This window comes from Carassius gibelio, chromosome B20, assembly GCF_023724105.1.
Source record: "Carassius gibelio isolate Cgi1373 ecotype wild population from Czech Republic chromosome B20, carGib1.2-hapl.c, whole genome shotgun sequence".
NCBI lineage: Eukaryota > Metazoa > Chordata > Actinopteri > Cypriniformes > Cyprinidae > Carassius > Carassius gibelio.
In genome coordinates, this window is record NC_068415.1 from 12,676,002 (window position 1) to 12,695,657 (window position 19,656).

Genomic DNA, 19,656 nt, shown 5'->3' on the forward strand with positions numbered 1-19,656 from the left:
CTCCTTCATCTTCATGCTGACACTAAATTGTAAGAAACAAAAGTATGTAATGCACAGAAGACAAGATGGGAATAACACAAAAGGTAGAGATTGTGTTAAAAAAAAATACCCTGGGCTCACTTATTTTCGTACTGGTCTTAGTATCTTAGGCTTGTGTCTATATTTATGAAACTTTTAGATGACTATTTTTAGGTTTTATTTTGAAAGTAGAGGCCTACAGTAAAAACAATTTGATGCATTATTCATCTGGCTAAATTTAGAGGTGCTGTATTAAGACGAGGCACTCAGACTACGGTCTGATGGCGCTGTGTTCTGGGTTGGACAGGGTTACATCCTATTTATTCTGTGCCCTCTGTGCTATTAATAATCTGCCACTCGGATGTGATAGTGACTTGTTTGGGAAAGCCCCTAAATGCAGAATGCAGTTCATTTAGGGCTATGCCTGTCTCGCTGTGTGTGTGCAGCATGAATTTTTCATGATTTTTCTTTTTTAATTTATGTTTCTTAAAATATATAAACATTGATTTATATATTTTAATGTTCATGTTAACATGATTTTTATATTTTTATATTGTTCACTATTAAAATAGCTGCAGATTTACTATAAAACTCACTTTAAAAGTTGAATGAGTTCACTACCAGTTTTACACCACAAGAGAGCACTAAATCAGTGCACTAAATGTAATTGGCTTCTGTGTCCTGGAGTTTTCAGAATACTTAACTTTATGTCCTGTTCCAGTCATTATGACCCACGAGAGATGTTCCTTTTCACATTATAGCATTGGACTTAAACATACTGACTGTGTTCTCACAGGTTATAACAACTTATCTGTTAAAAAAAAAAAAATACATTAAATACATTTTTCCCACCTTGTTACCCTCGCAGTGTTCCTGTTCAAAAATAACCAGCCTACAAAAAAATTGTTTATTCAGTCTTTTTTATGGTACTTGTTTTCTCTCGGTTTAGCTTAGGTTTTGTAGTTCCTTTTGGAACAGTTTAATCATAAACCTCATTGATCTGAAATTATGCAACCTAGTTTTTGAGGGAGCACTGCCAAAATTATGAAATAATGCTTTTGCATTAATGCATTAATTAATTTTACTTCATTTTTTATTTTTTATTTCAATTATTTATTTATTTTATTTTTTTCTGCTCATACATACTTCTTCAGCTTGTTTAGGTGTTTATGTAATTTCAAATCATTTTAAAATGTTGTTGTTTTCACTGATATGTACAGTATATAAACAAAAACAGAGTGAAAAGGGTCTCGCCAAGGCATAAACAACAAAATAAATAAATATGAAAATTCTATTAAATTGTGGGAAAGTGTGGGAAACCATGAGCCTTATGACACATTAACTGTGTGTATAGTACATCTTCACAGCAAACAGATACAAACACACACACACACACACACACACACTGCAGAGACCAATTCACCCAGAGCTCACTTATTTATCATGCACACATAGTGCACACAGACACACACACACACACACACACACAACTGTGGTCACATATATCTTTTATCTTGCTTATTCTTACCTTAAGGCACGGTGTGTGTGTTTTAAACTCTGTGGTAACATTTAAACCTAATCACTGTCCATTTACATGCTTGAGAACTCATTTCATGTTTTATAATGAATGAATGCACAGAAATCAAATAAATCCAGACTTTCACTCATAATTCTTCTTTATTAAACAGATATGCTGAAGTAGAGCAGACACCAGCACAGTCTTATTTAGCTTTGAGCAAGAGGGAAAGGACATTCTGTCCTGAGCTGTGGGAATATCAGGAAACAGTGTTTGCTCTAGAGACGGTATTGCTGCTATCTACATGTTAATCTTTGAGAGATCAGCTGCAGCATGCCAGAAAGGGAAGGAGCATAAATCTGTTTTATTTTCAGTATACAGATCAGGTGCACATTATTAAATCTTTCTCAAATTAATTATATATAGCATCAGTTGTCACATTTTGAATGTTTGTACACTACAGTATCTGAAAAGCAACAGGAAATAGTGGGTTAACAATGGATAATCTGCTTTTGATAATCATAATAAAACTCTGCTTGACTTTCCATAATCAACAGAGCCTAATAAAATAACCATTTCGTTTTTCTGGAACATTTAGCTGCAGATCTCACAGTACTTGGGGGGTCTGCTTGTTCCATTTCACTGTGAGTCGTTTTGAATTTCACTATACTAGATAAAAAAAAATCTAGTCAGTGGAGACACTGGGATGAGTGACGCACTATTGAATTTGACCCAGGGGAACAAGCCAATCATAATTGAAATATAGTCAAGCTGCTGCATTGATAAAGTAGTTAGCCGAATTACAAGATACTGACAAAAAGTAGCAAATTACACAAGGGGCTAATATTTTCATAATTACTAAACAATAAAATTGTCATATTTAGGCCTGTCAGTTATTCAGAAGTATATTTTTGCTCATTTAGAAACAATTGGTGGTACAATATTAAATTTGAACAGATCTATGCTTACCACAAAAAAAAAAAAAAACTCTTTGGGACTCGAATTGGTGAATAATTTTGTGAATCCATTCATTTAAATGAATCATTGAATGAATTAGACTTTTCAAAGCAATATGTTCAGGTTATCTTGTTTACATTTCTAAAGACTAGAAATACATCTGGTTTCCTTTATAAAGGTTTAAGGAAACTTATTTAAACAATGTTAGAACAGAAATAAATTCATGTTACCGCAATGAGGCAGAATCTCAACATTCCTGCTGTTCTGGAAAAATAAACAAACAATGGGGATTCTAAAGTGCTTGAGACCAGGGTCACCCTCTGCAGTCTTTGGAAAATGAATGTATCCGAATGTCCCTACACTTAGCAACATACTAATTGAATTGACTAATCTTATGTCTAGATCATTTTTATGACCAGAACATTTTTTGAAATAACAGAGAAGATACAGGGAATTTTATTTATATCAATTTTGCTGAAAAATATATGTATATATTTCTTGCTCATCTAAATATATGAAATGCAGATTAATATTCCCCTTAGCAGCAATAAGTAAACAAAATAAATTAAACACATATTTGGGTAACACTGTAGGATAAGGACCCATTAGTTAACATTAGTTAATGAATTAATGAACACTGACAGAGCGATACATTTGTTATAGTATTAATTATGTTTTGTTAATGTTAATGCCGTGTTGTTAATAAAAATTCAACTGTTCATGTTAGCTCAGGTCCATTAAATACTATTAACAAAGACACATTTTGATTTTAATATTGTATTAGTAAATGCTGAAATTAATATTAACCAATACTGAATTCACTGAATTGAATCTTTTTCCTGGCATTTCAAATGGTTCAGCAAAAATATGAGTGTGCATGTGAACACCATCATTTCTACAGTGATACGTTTTTGACCGCAATGACCTTAGCCTGTCATATAATAGGGTTTCCTTTGCTCCAAGGAGGACTGAAACACTTATGGACAAACATTGACCGTATCATGTTTGTGTTTAGGACATTATCCAGCACATCAGCGTTCTGTGTAGTTTCCTCAAGTATACAGACCTTTCGAGATACTCCGTGTGGGTGGTAGCTTGCCATTTAGCCGGCAGCAACTCTCCTGAAGCTAAGCAGAGCTGAATCGATACCTGGATGAGAGACTCCTGGATAAACTAAGGGTAGCTGCTGGTGTTGTGCAGCCCAGCAGGGGGTGCTCCCAGAAGTGCCACTGCATGGGATACTACACTCTAAAAAGGCAATGTGCCTAAGATTAAATGTTCAACCGAAGTTCTGACTCTTTGTGGTCATGAAAAATCACAGGGTCCTGGCAAACTTTGCCCACTGGCCTTCTAATCACCTTTACATATGAATTGGCTGCATCAATCTGCTTACTTATTTAGTCTCTGCTAAGACATTATTGAAGTGACTTTTTTTTCAAGAAATCTAATTTCTATGTATTCTAAGCAGTGCCCCCAAGGCCACAATTAGCACAGTGAAAACACAAAGTTATCAACAAAAAACAGATGGTGTTAAAAGAAACTTTATTACAAGAGAAAGCATACAGTCATTTTTGCATGTAATAAGGGCCACAGTCCTCAGGCATTAAACACTAAGGAATTAAATTTGTTGTTAGATTCAAATGAGGCCAATTTCTCTCCCAATTGGACAATTGTAGTATTGGATAATTGTATTATACTGTTATTATTATTAATTTGTCACTTGTGATGTTGCTCATGTTTTAAAGATCTCTATTTTTCACTGGAGGTTAATAATTCTTTAGAGGCAGCCAGGTCTGTCAGTGGTACACGACACCCGGTAAGTTGACCATGACCGAGGTGTTCTTCAAGATGGTGGTGGTTTGGCTTTCTGACGATACTCTGGGATGTGGTGCAGAATCCACCCGGCGGGGGCCAGGAGGGCAACGGCAAACACAGACATGATGAAGAAACTTTGCTGCAGAAACACACATGCAATTTAACAGCTTAAATACGTACACAATTTGGACTGCTATTTAATTTAAAAACAGTAAAATGTAAAATATCATTACATTCAAAATACATTACTTACATATAAACTAATAAATAAATATATGCATAATTAAAGTCTTTAGTGTCAAATGAACCTTCAGAAATCATTCAAGTATGCTAAAATGCTCAAGAAACATTTTCAATTTCAATATTATTATCTATGTTAAAAATGGTTGTGCTGCTTCATATTATTGCAGAAGCCATTCATTAGGATTTTTTTTTTTCATAAATAGAAAAAACTGCATTTATTTTAAACTAAATATTTGGTAAAATTATCATTGTATTTTCTGTCGCTTTTGATCAATCTTATACACATCCTTGCAGAATTAAATAATGAATTTCAATCAAGAAATGAAAATCATACTGACCTCAAACCTTTGAACAGTTATATATATTATAATGACTATTTTTGTACTTCTACTGTGTGAACCAATATGATGTTTTGCTTGATTTGACATTGTTATTCTGTTCTTGTCTAACCACAAGGATTATATTCTTCAATACAAGGAGTCATCCAGGTGAATCCTATTATCTCCATTGACCTCAGTTAAACTAATGTTGGCTGATCCCATGAATCTTTGCAATCTTTTAGGATTTTGTAATTTTTTCACTCACCCCAGGTCCGATCTTGCTTTTGGGTGGTTTGCTGTAAATGCTGGAGTTGCGTTTCTGGACAATATCCCTCGCCCTGCTGACAGTCACCGGCTGCACAGCTCCCCTCAGAAAGGTCAGCATCCCACCAGCTGTATGGGTCAGCACCAGTAAGTCTGGATGTGTCTGAGAGAGAGAGGCTAAGGGAGACGGAAATGGGGATGTTCACTGGGTGCAACCCCTGGGTTTCCTGCCTCAGGACTGCTGAAGAGAAAATAGATGTATCCTGTCATATTATAGACTTTATCTCCCAAAACCAGCCCACTCTTTGGGAGGGGCCTAGACTGATCGACCACCCACCCAGTCTATTAACTTTTCATCAATGCCCCTTTTGACAAGATTTTAATGAAACAGCAGGAAATAACATCATATTGTCCTAGATTCAGTGTCATTTAGATTTAAAGTTACATCAATTCATGTTGGACCGCAAAACTATGTGAAATTAAGATTTTGAACTTAGAGGTGATGGACAAAGCTCATTTTGGCTCATACTGTAATAGTCCCACAGATCTGTGATTAATGTCTTGTTTGATTTACAGCCTGCTTTGCAGACTCTGTTTGACAGGACATGGGTTCACAGGAACACAGGTAGCCAAACACCTGGCTCTCTGCTTAGTGTGCATTCAGGGCTGTGTCCAGTACAAAGAGGTACAAATTACTAGAGATCTGATTAGAGGAGCAGATTAAAGGGAGATAAAAGTGCAGAAAGTGGTGCAGCTGGCTGTGTGTTCTGTCAGCTGTCAGTGCGGCTTGTGGTACTGCACTTCATTCATGTTTAGTGATCACATTACAGAGGTTGGTCTTTCATGTTAGAACCATTCAGCACTTACAGTGTGTCCACAGTGGATACACCCTACTCATTGTTTGGTTTATGTACTGGGTGTGAGCAATTTCTGTTGTGTGTGTCCTGTTATTGTGCTATTTTGATTTCTCTGGTGGAAAGAAGATTACCTAAGAAGTTTTTTGAAATCCACTAAACATGAAAGTAGGGGCAAAACCATCCTGAAACCAAGATACTGTAGTTTTTTTGTGCTTTATTTGAAAGCATAAATGCCTACCAGCCGCTGTTGATGGTAGCGATGGATGTGTGTGAAGCTATTGAAATAAAAATTAAGTCTTTTTTTTTTCAGATTTTTTTTCCAGATTTGCCTAGATTATGAATGACGTCATAAAGATGTATGAGAAATTGTAGGCCATCCTTCTGAAGCCATCTAGTGGACAACAGTTCAATAATGTGGTGTTGTCGCCCTCCTATGGAAAAAGCCTGATGACAAAAGATATTATATTATATTATATTATATTATATTATATTATATTATATTATATTATATTATATTATATTATATTATATTATGACATCAATTAATATATGACATATTAATTCTAATATTATTATTAATATTATATTACACACACACACACGAGATGTTAAAGCCAGTGGAGTGGTCGAAGCATACGCATTTCTTCATTACATTGGCCCATAGGTCCATCCGACACAGAAGACTGATTGGACCTTTTTGCTCTATATGCCTCATCCGAACTCGAGCAGATAGATGGCGTAGCGACATTGCTAACCAAATCCTGACGCTTAGCCCTCCCCTCATTGTTTTACTGAATAAGAGGAGGATACAACACTACATGTAATATTTGCTCACGGCAAACTGAAAGCGAAGAGCACAGACTCTATTTGAGCTGTTTTGTTGTTGAACGAATCATTAAAAGCGACTAATGTAGCGCGGATGGTATAACGTAAAGTACTAGCAGCCTGCTAGCGCTTCATGTATGTGTTTGTATGTGTGTATGTGAGTGTGAACCCGGGACGCGCAGAGGCTTCTTTTTTTTTTTTTACTCAATAACACTCACAAAAGTGCGAGAGATTTTGCTCGGCTAAGCAAATATCAGGAGTCGCTGGCTCGGATTTTGGCTCGTTTTATGAGCAAGAAGAGAAGTGAGGAGCAGTAAACTTGACTCAGGTAGGGTTGAAGGTATTTTTTCTCCTTTTTTGCTTTGCTTGCTAATCTGCCATGGCGAGCTGCTGAATTAGCTACATTTACAGTTGTGCCTTGTGTTTTAAAATCACAACAACCTTTGAATATTTATTCTTAATGCTGGTTGCTATAACATGATAAACTCAAATAGTAACCCATTTCACTCTTCCGCATAGAACTAACGTTAGTAAGCAAAGCTTAGTTATTATGGTTAGCTTGCATGCTAGACCAAAAGAAAACATTAACATCACGTAAGTTCTGTAGTTTATTGCACAGAGAGGTTGAAACGACTAGATATGCCGCATTTTGGTAACTTTTTTTTTTACTCAAATGAGCTTTTAAGAGCCACCTGAATGCTAAATGCACATAAAGCTAGGCTAGCTGAGTATGCGTAGTGTGCAGTTATTACAGATACAATGCCTTCATGTATGCGGACACGTCATTTAATAAAGAGGAAGATTCATCCTAGGAATAAGCATATGCGTGTTGAATTGGAGCTGTCAGTAGCCACCAGCATGTTATAACCGGTTTCAAATATGTGAGTGACTTGATTTAAGAAATACTCTTCGAGTTGCCCAGCATAACATTATAGATCCCAATGAGTTCCAAAAGCATACTTGGCATATTAGAGATGTTTGTGCTTGTAAAAAGCTAGTATAGTATCCACGAGATAGGTCCTCCCTCACTGACCTTTATTTTATATTTAAAAAAGATGCTTGTGCACTGTGCCTTATTTCGGACCCCTGTAATTAGACAGGGTATTGTTTAGGAGAATTAGTGGACAGGAACATTTTCCCCTGTCTTTGTCTCGACTGTTTATTTCCTTTAGAATTCTGGAAGCCATCGGGGTCTAATTAAAGGCAAAGTTTTAACTGATGACCAAATTGGTTTACATCAAGTCCCATCCTGTTTGGCCCCCTTGAGTTCATTCACCTCAACAGTATCTCTCAGTTTCCCACATGGTGCCTTTTAGGATCCTTCAAGTGTGTTCTGAGACTGTGCTAATGAAGAATTGTTTTGCGACCCAAATTGCTTTCTTCGTGATAATGGAGATGGTCACAGTGAGAATTATTTGGTGTTGTAGGAAATATTCAGGGATTTAAAGTGCCTTTGTTATCAGATGTCCCCCAAGCAAGACTAGAAACTGTGATTTACTGATAGCCTAGCACCTACCTATGTGAAACAAAGGTACATTTTAATGAATCCAAACCAATCCAATTCTGTCCTGCTTTATCTGCTGCTGCTCTGTTGAGAGAATGTCGTCCTTAATATAGCTCAATCAGTACCACTGCTGTTCCATCAACGTAGGTAATTCTTGAAACAGCCGAGTGAAGAGAGCAGTGCGGTTTGGGTACTGCAGTATGTTGTAGACGTGTTGTGACTGTGGTTGATGTGTAGGGGTTTCCCCCTATTTTTTTCATCTTCCCGTGATGTAGGCCATCCTTTCCTTTGCTACAGTGCTGCAATATGTGCCTCTGCCAACAGATAAGTCAAATTTATGTGTGATGGTGCTGCAGTTCTGTGTTAAAGGTATAGTTGACCTGAAAATGTGAGTTCTGTCATCTTTTACTCACTCTCATATCACTTCAAAACCTGTAATGAATTTGTAACCTGTTATATTTTGAAGAATAGCTATTCATGCAAATCAGTGACTGCTGCAAAAAAAAAAAAAAAAGTAGTCCATATGACATGCTCTGTATCACAAGTCATGTGATTGTGCTGTTAGAAGAATAGATTGAACATTTAAGTTATTGTTCACTGATGATCTTGCTGCTTGATTTGTGAACTGGTTGAACTTGTAATCGGTTCATCCAGCATTTATTCACTGATGCATTTCTTAAATTCAACTAACTGACTCAGTGGACTTTGCTGCAGTTTGGGTTTGCACCTCAGTGAATAATGACTCGCTTTTTGATCTGTTGCTCAAACTTTCAGTATGACTGGAATTTAGTGCACAACTTGCATGTAGTGCATTTATAGAAAGTATAAAAAACAGCATTTTTTTCATTAGTGCTTTTGGTCCTGTCCTTGTATAGAAAATGAAGTGTGAAGACTCTTTAGAAGGTTGTCTGTTTGTTTATTTATTTATTTTTGCGTTTGTTTTGTTTTTGTGAACTGCTTTGTGCTTTCCGGGGTTTTCTTTATTGCTAAAAGCACAATGCATAAGGCATAGACATTAGATGAAAATTATAGGCAGGGCTCATTCATATAGACACACACAGGCATATACCACTGACCCATTTTATACTGATATTTATTTCATGCAAACCTCAGTGTTACCAAGCTATAGGTAATTTTAACTTGGTGACATTAAAAGCAGAATTTTCAACTTGTCAGACTTATGAGAAATGTTTACATTTGCAAGACATTAAAACATATGTCCATAATCAGCGCATACAAGATGTAGTGACAGTGCAGCCGCTGACCCGACAGGACAAGTGACAAATCTGCCAACTGTCCCAAAACTCTCTCACACTGCGTACCATCAGGCCATCCTCATTGTTGAGTCCTGTGTGGGATAACTGCTTCACAGCTGACATTATCTAGTCAGTCCATCCAGAATCGTTCTGAATTCTTTAGCGGTCTTGAATAAGTTCACTGTCTTTCTGAAGCGATGTGTCAGGGTTTTGCAGACTGACTGTGTGCTACTTGAGTACAATGTCACATGAGTATAGCTTGCCAATTGCATATCCTCGAAAAGCATCAAACAACTGCAAATCAGATTGTATGGATTAACAGCGCCCCAGGTATGATTTGAAAATAAGTTTTTTGGGGGGCTTTTGTTGACTGTGCACTCATAATCTTATAGTAGTCTTATCTCAATAAAAGTATGATGATGTAATGAAACATTGCTCATGTCTTCATGTTCAGTACAATGATGTTTCAGCTCATTTGGCTTATGTATTTCAGGGAAACAAGGAAATTTGGTTTGCTATAATGGTTTGCTATTTTTTGCAACATTAATCCAAAAATGGTAGTTGACTGATGCACATGGATATAGAAATCTGAATAAAATGTTTTTTTTTCAGTCTGCAGTTTTTGAAGGTCCCTTTAGTTCCTCAAGTACATTGGCTTGACCTCTGGCTGCTGTCACTGGAGAGAGAAATTGGATGGGGAAAGGAAAGTAGGACATGTTTTCATTTTCCACTCCCCCTTGTTGTCCTTGGCAACCACTTTTCCCCCCTTCTCTTAAAATGACAGGCTGACTCAGGTCCCAATATTTCACCTTGTCCAGTAGGATGTTGGAGTTCTCTTTCTTTTGCACACTCTTCTCTTACACACACACACACACACAAGGGAATTAAGTGCGCACTTCCTTTGTCTAGCCCTCATCATCATGCACTAATGAAACCCAGTGCTGTTATAGACCAAGACTGCAACAGTGGATTTATTTCAAATACTAAGAAGTGAGCTTTAAAGCTGTATTTTCACTCATTTCTCATAGAAATGTCATTCTCGGGATCTGCCATATTTTACAAGAGAAATGTTGCTGCATAAAAAGTAATGGTAAATTGCAGCACAGAGGGGGTTTACTATGAGACACTTCCTGTGCCTGTTAACTTGCAGGTCGACATCACATGTAGCTATATTCATTGAGATTGGGGAATGTTTGACATTTCCGTTCAGAAACTTGAACTTCTGTGCTCCACATTGAATCAAACACAGAATAGAGGAAATGTTATCACCCCCTCCCCCAAAGTCCTTTTTTATTTGACTATATTGAGCATCCCTCCCAGGCCCAAGGGTTGTATCAATCATTCAGGAATATTGCATTGCAATCTAAAGTCTCTTGAATTTGAACTCTCATTCAGCATTCCCTCTGTGGCTTGACATCACTCTTGTATGAGACCTCAGATCTTGCAGGCTTTAATTCATTCATTTTAAAGGCATGAAATAGGCAAAAGTGGTTTGTTGGAGTGTGTGTTCACAAACCACATTTCACTGCTGGAATGCCCTGCTTGGAGAGTTGCGGTCAGGGTATTTAGTTTTTTTTTTCTGCTTTGGCCCAGACAGAGGGTTATTTGCATTTATTCAAAAATTTTTACCTTAATGAGGTTGCATTATTAAGATTAAAAGCAATGTTTTAATTATGTAAGCTGCAATACTTTTAATTTAAATTCTGTGTTGTAGCTGTTTGGGGTATGGATGGTACAAACCCTCTCAGTAAATAAAGCTACTGCACTTTAAAGCATCACTGCTATAGCAGTATACTAATAGATGAACATCTTTGGCCATTGCATTTTATCTCACTTTATTTTTCGTTTTTTTGCTCTCTTATATAAATGCCCCCATAAGAAACCCATCCAATCTGAGCTAGCCCAAAACCAGCGTAATAATACAGGGCTTCCTTTAGACTGATTATTTGCCTAGTCATTCAGGCAATTTGCAGACTCAAGTTGATTTAGAAAATGCTGATTTGCAAATCGCTAATGCTCAATTGGTTTTTAAATAGCCAGTTGCTTGTTTTGTTAGCTTGAAATGGTTTGCACACACACATTCAATAGCTTTTCCAAGTGTTATAAGTAGACAAGGCTCTATCCACATGACCAGCTAAAAATGCATTTCTAATTCTAGGCTATAGTCTCAGCAGGGATTTCAGAAGCGCTTTCCAAAAAAGCTTTAATTTTTGACTGACTGGCTTTCTGATGGGATTGACAGGAGGCTCTCAGTGACCTATTTAAGGTTTTTGATAATGCATTAGCAGTCTGCCCTGCATCAGGCTTTACTGAGACTCCACGTGCTGCTGAGATGATAGTGAAGCCTTCACTCCATCAGGCATGCTTAGACTCTGAGACATGCTGCGGCTCTTGGTCATTCTTCTCACCGCAGGCTATGTCTTTCCTGGTGTCTAAACTGTGATTATGAGTACATTATGAGGAACAGATTGTACTTGTTTACAATTTTGCATAATCGCATTTGTACTGTGCACAGGTGACTAGACAATGAAAGAAGGAATAATGAATATCCTTCACACTTAGATTCACTTTGATTAAACAATACATTTATTTTGATTCATATCGATAGCTTCTATTACCCCAAGTGTTTAGATGTACTCCTGCATATATCTGGCACACAGACATGTTGAGGTGAGAGGCAAAGCTCAGAGGGAGCTGGAGGGTGTATACAGGAGTGAACGGGAGCAGTCAAAAATCCCCACCCCCATACAGAGATCTAGTCCATAATGATTAGCCCATTTTCCTGACTCTAGAAGTCAGAAAGCCCCTCAGCACTCCTCTGCTTCACAGTAATGAGGTATCATGGTCACAATGACTCATCTTAATGAGAAGATAATCATATGAACAACCTTCGACTCGCCCAGTAAAGGCCTCCTCGCTTCCTTTGTTTCATCTGGATCTAGACGTTTGTCCTCGGAAAGTGAACACCTACCTGTATCTGGACTGGCATATTAGGTCACGCTCGGCACAGGAATACTTACAATAGTCTCTCCACAGGGAGGAAGAAGATCCAGTTTCAACCTCATTTTGGAAACACTTTTAGTTGTCCATTGTGGTTGGAGCCTTTTTCCATAAATTGCTCTGCTTCTGAAAAAAAAAAAAAGCTGCCATCCCAATTTTCCCTCTCTTTGGATCAAGCTCATAAACTGTGGACTTAGTGGACACACATGTCAAATACATTATCATGCTTGTCAGTCCCGTGTTGATCTAATTCTTTGTAGTTTTTAAGAATATCCAAGGTCCTGCTCTATTTATACAGTCTTTACGTACAACAGAACGGTCTTCAGAACAGCAAGCTGCACGGTCTAATGGGTGCATTCAGATTTATTTATTTGTCTCTTGAGTCTTGTACAACAGAATTGTTTTGCCAAGACTGATAGTCCAGTAATTACTTTTTCATTTTGATCAGTGGTACTTTACAAGCTTCAGCTGTCAGCGGTTCACAACAATGGAGGACTAGACTTTTAAAAATAAAATGAGAATTGGAATACATTTTCTAATAACTAATAGATCAGTTATTAAAGAAACAAATTAACAAGAATATTTAAACAAGTTTAAAATGTCTATATTTGTTTGTTTACATGTACATATAAAAAGTCATTTATATTTATATTCTTAAATTCTAAGTGTCACTCCTAGTCTTCTATACACAACAGTCTTGAGTCATTTTTATCAGAATGGAGCTTCCAAAGAAATGTATGGAGGCCAAATCACTAAATTTAATCCAGCTGATTGTGGAAACTGCAGCTGAAAGCGTAGAGGTAATTACATAGAAAGGACACCATTCATTAAAGTAATTGTCTCTATTGCTTGCATTTCTCTCTGTCTTGGTTTTTTTGTTGCAGAATGTGAGTTGAAGGAGAAAAATGGATTTCAATAGAGTTCAAATTGTGCATTTCACATCTGGTTTAGATTTAGCTTGTGCAAAAGAATCCCACACAGGGTTCATTCAGCCCTGGTTTTGTTTAACATTAAGTTTGTTTACATGCACTTCAGAAGTTTGATTTCAGACTAAAGCAATAATTTCATCTATTTAAAATGTCTTGCACACACTTTAGTCTGACTGAAAGCCCACCAGCCTGGTTTTTGTGAAGCTGAACTATTTAGATAATACAGTTGTAGCTTGACTTCATCCAGTCATTGTAATCCTTCAAATATTAGATTGATGCATTGTGTCATGTCTATTTGAATAGACAAATGTAGACTGTGTCTTAACTATGCAAAACCAGCAGTAGCTTTATTATAACTACATATGTAGTGTCCAAGGATGTTAATGAAATTGAATGTCATGTTTCATTAAAAATATTTAAATTTAGGTAGAATACTATTTTCCTGAATCTGCACCAGACAGTACTGTAAACTGTCCCATGTTGAAGGAAGCACGTCTGTCACACACAAGGCCTGACTGACGCACAGGACTAACAATGTTCTTACCACAGACAAGCTTTCCTCTTCCATCATATCATGTGGTTCAGTCAAACTGTGTGATCCGGGAATTCCACACTATTCTCCCCCTCCTTTCCTTTTTCCTCCTCCTACATTCATTCATGCATCACTGAAAGGGTCATAGGCTGAGTCTACTGGGAGTGCGAGCTGATGAAAGTCCTTTTAAAAATTTAACCGTGATGGACTCTTGCCAAAGAAGGGGACCGAAATCATACAGTTTTTCGGATTCCTGCTTTTACTTTAGAATTCATTCTATTCCAGTGGTTTAAATCTTTGAAAATGTTTAAATGCAATGGAAATTGAATTGTGTGACCCAGTGTGGTTTGCATTCTGTAACACACAACAGATATTTAGACTAGTTTATATTGACGATGCTATAGCAGCAGACTCTTTCATGTTGTCAGCTGAAATGGCAAGGGGTGGTTTTAAAGTATTAACTATAATGCTTGAGTCGGTGAGGTGGTAGATTGCGCAGTATTGATCAGTCTCATCTGTCCAAAAGTGTGGCACTACCGTTTACCTCAATCACCATGATTAGATCGTCCCAACACCCTTCAGCTAGGACCAGCCCTCTTCCTTGACGGCTCTGTAACAAATAAAGAGAGAAAAACACACAGGCTAAAACATAATAGAATTGTATTTTTGTCATGTATTCATTGAATATCTCATACTGCATCATAGTGATGTTTTGTTTTTGTAAGTATATAATTATTTGGAAACTCAAATTTGTGAAGCTATCAAAATAAGAGTGACCATATTTCTGGCCTAAATGCTTTATTCGGTTGTATTTATAGTAAAGACATTTTGACTGTCATAGTGTCATACGAGTTTGGAGAAATGAATGAAGTCATTGTGGCATTTCCCTTTTGCAGAGGAGTGAGGCCGATAGAGATGCTTCGATGAATGGAAAAATAATCACAAACAGGAAGCAGGTCAATTTGCCAATGAAAGCACAAAACATGCATAAATGTCCTTCTGCCATGTGTGTGTGTGAGATACCAAGAGGTTAGACTAACCTAGTGAACTGTTCTCATGTCATTGGATCTGCTCTTATGATGACACCACTGAGAAAAGTCTTTCTTTGTCCTGCAGGCTGTAATTTTTTTTCAAGACAAAGGGTTTTAAACATTTTATGCCCATAAACCTGAAACTGTGCAGGATCACCCATGAAAGTAATGCCCAGATCAAGTTCTGACCCCATAATTTTCGTTTTACTGTAATAATACTCTTAAATTAACTTTTTGCCATCTAAAATAAACATTTATATTTAAAAATTTGAATCACAATTGCCTCATTTATATATTAGTGTTTTTTTTTTATTTGAGCAAAGGAGTTTACAATTACAATAATAAGAAGACTGAGGTAAAAAAAATTGTAATTATCCTGAAAATCCTAAATGGTCCTAACAGTAGGTTTTATTTAATACAAAATATAATATAGAAATATTTATATAAAATGTATTTATATAAATATAAAATTGTCTTTTAGATTTATTTATTCTTTTTCTTTGATTTGATTTAGATTTTTTGACCTCTTGTGAGATTCACCCAGTTAAACATCAACACATTTCCATCAAGGACGGACCAGCAACAAACACTTTGACGCTCCGCCTTGCGAACAGCGCTGCATTATTTAGAGCAAGGAATGAATGCAAAGAGCGATGACAGGGAAAAGCTTTGGCTTATGTGTTTGTCAATTCTCTCCGACCGCTGTGACCCAAGCATAATGAACATCATCATCAGTCAAGATAAATCCATATTAATTACTTTGACGTTCATGCCATTCAAGACAGTTCTCGTATACCCTGTTTATTAACGTAGGAATTTCAAGATCATTGTGTGCTTTTGCTGTACTACTTGGGTCTGTTACGTCTTTTGTTGTTGTTGTTTAATCTGTTGTCTAAAACATTGAAGTTACCCCGGACTTCTCTGAACCTTTTCAGACGTGCCAATCCTGGCATCTCTAAAATGCTACTGGAACATGGCCAATTTTTTTTTTATAAAACTTTGTCTTGGATGTTTTATGAAATTGTATTTGCTGAATCTTAAATTTTCAGGGCGGGTTATTGGTCGAGTGTTGTGTGAAGCATTCGTCAAGCTCCCTCCGGAAAAGGGCGAGCCTTGTCTGTCAAGGCAGCGTGTCTCTTGATGAAATGTCGTGCCTCCTCATCATCAAAAAAGCAGTTTGGGGTGGCATGCTGTCCTTCAAGTGTGCTGGTCTCCTTATGTTTCACTCAGTGAATATTGTTGGACGTGATGGATTAAAATTTGATCGCTTGGCATTTTTCTCTCTTCTTTTTTTTTTTTTTTTTTTTGCCCGGCTCTGATGCTCAAACCTTAAAGGAATTCCTGTAGAAAAGCAGGACAGGGTGGACCAGGCGACCTGCAGCTGGCCTGGTGTGGCTTGGCTCTGTCCACGCTCATTAGTTTCACATGAGCCAGACCACTACCACTCACAGGAAACTGCCACGGGGTGCCTGTGACCCCTCCCCACCCCCCTCTGTCTCCCCATCTCAGAGAGAACTACAGACACCCTGGAACAGGGAGCCCTTTATACCAGTGATTTTCAATGGACATTGCTTATGCTCAGTGGTCTGGTAAAGTGTTGTACCCCAAACACATTTAACTTTCTCTCTCACAGTCTTCATACTCTTATGCTTCCGTGCAAACTGGATGTCACTGGCATTCACGTATGGTAGCGGAATTTGAGTGCGTATTTATGTTGAAATCAAATGGGATATAAATCGTCATATCCAAATGCAACAGAATGAAAATGGCACAAAGAACACTGGGAATACATCCTACAATGTCTGTTTGTTGTTATTGGGTTGTGGATATGCAGCTATGTGATTTGGAAGAATAAAGTGACGTAAGAGCTTGTGCCAGCTCAGTTCAAGGTATATTCTGTCTTTGAGGCGTGATAGCTCGCTGTGTAAACCTTTGTTCAGCAAGTGAGCGCGATCTTACTTCCAGTTTTAACTTGAAATAGACATAAATTGACATCTTATGTGTCTTGTAATCACGCAATCAATGTTTCACTCCTGGAAATATGGGTTTAAAATTGCTTGTAAACAAAATGTAAGATCATTAGTTCAGTCTAGAGAAGAGCATTTTGTGAAATATAGACTATAGCTACTCATTTTTTCTTTAATATGTTAGTGATTTCTTAATCATTTAATGTATATTTAAATATTTTATCAAACAAGTTCTGACAGCCATTATGTAAATTATAATATTTCAGAACAGATAGCAGAACATTCGAACATTACAATTTAACATTGCTCTTTAAAGCATTAAAATCACTAAACTAAAAGGTTAAATCACTAAAAGTAGATTTTAACTGATATAAGAAACAGACAAACTAATTCAAGATTATCTTACACTTTTAAGTTTAAAATTCAAAAGGCACATTTAATGTCCAACTACAAATAGGCACTTTTAGCAAAATGCATATTTGGATTTTTGCTCTCTGTCGGTTTAGCATGCAGCAGCGCTCATTCACTCACATAAGCCTCGGCCACTCCTGACAGCAAAATGGAAATATTTGCATGACTTTCTAATATTTACAGATGAAAATATACCTGTAACATGTCAGTTATGCACTGAGGAAAACATCCCAAATGCATTAACGGCACACATTTTTTAGCTGTTTGCCATGGATTGATTTGATCCATGATTAACATTTTAAGGGCTGTTTAAAGAATAAGCATCCACAAATGAGTTAGATTGTGTGAACTTAATGAGTCGTTTATGGAACCACTATAGCCCCGATTGATTTGTTAGGTTATTTCCGGTCAGATTTTGCACTTTAATCCCCCCTTTCCATCAGGTCTCTGTTGTTGTGAAACCTCATATTCACGCATAGTGGTGATGAGAGAACATGCTTGAGAAACAATTTCAGGAGAAATAAATTTGCATGTAAAATTTGTCACAAATTATTGGTCACTTTTTAAACAATAAAATTATAGCGTATCCACTAGTAAATATATAAATAAATATTTTTTTTACTGATGCAAATGTTATAAAAAAAAAATGCATAACTATGAAAATGCCAGGTTGTATTCGATGCATCACAAAGTTAACTTTTTATGCCGACTCAACGAGCAAATCTGTGAATTTTCGCATACCTAATGTAGACCCATATCTCAGTGTGCAGTGATCTGATTGACTTGAAATTACTGGAGGTATGTAGTAACAAACACCTCAATTGGTAAAGACATCAAGTATGATAATTATCTTGATATAACTATCAATATATCGATAAATTGTTTATATGCCAAAAGCGGAATAAAACCGCACAGCTGGTGTTAGTGACGTGACATGTGGCCAAGTATTAGTATCGGATGTATTGGAATTAGTGCTCCGCATTTATCCCATCCAAAGAGCAGACACACAGCAGTGAACAAACTCGCACCGTGAACACACACCTGGAGCAGTGGGCAGCCATTTATTGCTGTGGTGCCCAGGGAGCAGTTGGGGGTTCAGTGCCTTGCTCAAGGTCACCTCAGTCGTGGTATTGAAGGTGGGAGAGAGCGCTGGGGTGTTGTGAGGAGCCAAAAGTATCAATTGTTGTATTCATTTCAACAATTATTATCACACGGGTACATTCATTTAGTAACATACAAATCTTATTGTAGGCTATATAGATTTTATAATTGTTTATCTTTTTGCCGATCCACCGGTTCAGAACTGCGAGTTCTGCATGACATTGTTGAACCATTGAAGATGTTGTATGGCCTTAAATCTGAAACGGACCTCATGGAGAATCCCCTTAGTGATCCCTTTAAGAAGGCCTTTTATGGTGTGCTAAGTTGTTTTGTGTAATGTTTTAGTGTGCATGAATGTCTTTTTATAAGCATTGCATTGCTGCTGCGTTTCTAACCACAGGGCCTGATTTAATCCCAGTCCACAAACACCCACCATATGAGGCACACCCAGCCCAAGAGATGGCAGGCTTTTTCATGGGAGGATGCACATAGAAACCCCTGTCATCTGAATCTCTTCTCTCTGACTAACATTTAGGCATAGGCCAAGATTAAGCAATATCACAATGTTCCAAAGGCAACGCTGGACTGTTTCAGACATTAAGAGCCTGTTCAGACAGCCCATGCTCCTGTTAAATGCTGACCTTTCTTTATCAAGCTGATTCTGATCCCTCTAAACTAGAGAGGAAAAACATTGGATCAAGGATCAATTTCCGATTACACAGAAGTTGGTGTAAAGAATGGGAATAAAGCTGGGTCAGAGGCAGCTACAAGGAAAACCACCTCTTGCAATTGATGAACGAGTCTACAGGCTGGTTTTGTGTGACCCAGTTTGAGTTTTTCATACGCACAGGGCACACATTTCTCCATGTTTCACTCAGCGGTCTTTTTTCTTTCAATTTGTAATCCAAATAAAACAATCGTTGGTTTTCTGAAGCTTTAAATGTCATTTTGGGTTGAAGCAAACCTAGATGGTTTGAAAACCTTGAGGTGCATTATTGATACTTTCCCCTGCAGCAACGGTGCAGAGGCTCCCTATTGATTTGCCTAATGTGGCAAAACTGCTCCACTCTCCTGCTTGCTTACATAACTGCTGTCTGTGTCAGCGCCTGC

The 19,656-nt window shown here is 37.3% G+C and overlaps 2 protein-coding genes across 2 annotated transcripts in view; one reads left to right on the plus strand and one right to left on the minus strand.

The window, feature by feature from the left end:
- Positions 1–4,016: 4,016 nt before the first annotated feature.
- On the minus strand, positions 4,017–5,387 carry si:dkey-85n7.8 (COX8 domain-containing protein). Its single transcript, XM_052586874.1, has 2 exons — positions 5,135–5,387; positions 4,017–4,445 (listed from the first exon to the last, which is right to left on the minus strand). The coding sequence occupies exons 1-2, from the start codon at positions 5,252–5,254 to the stop codon at positions 4,335–4,337; spliced, it is 231 nt and encodes a 76-aa protein (XP_052442834.1). The 5' UTR covers positions 5,255–5,387; the 3' UTR covers positions 4,017–4,334.
- A 1,243-nt stretch (positions 5,388–6,630) lies between these two features.
- The window catches only part of btbd7 (BTB (POZ) domain containing 7), a 46,377-nt gene continuing 33,351 nt past the window's right edge, over positions 6,631–19,656 (plus strand). The window contains exon 1 of the mRNA XM_052587075.1: positions 6,631–7,143. The gene's annotated coding sequence lies outside the window, so the exon portion shown is untranslated. The remainder of the gene's footprint in view (positions 7,144–19,656) is intronic.

Coding starts and splice junctions, on each gene's coding strand:
- si:dkey-85n7.8 (XM_052586874.1), bottom strand. CDS start 5,254: ATGCTGACCTTTCTGAGGGGAGCTGTGCAGCCGGTGACTGTCAGCAGG. Junction 4,446..5,134: donor AAAGCAAGATCGGACCTGGG/GTGAGTGAAAAA, acceptor GTGTTTCTGCAG/CAAAGTTTCTTCATCATGTC.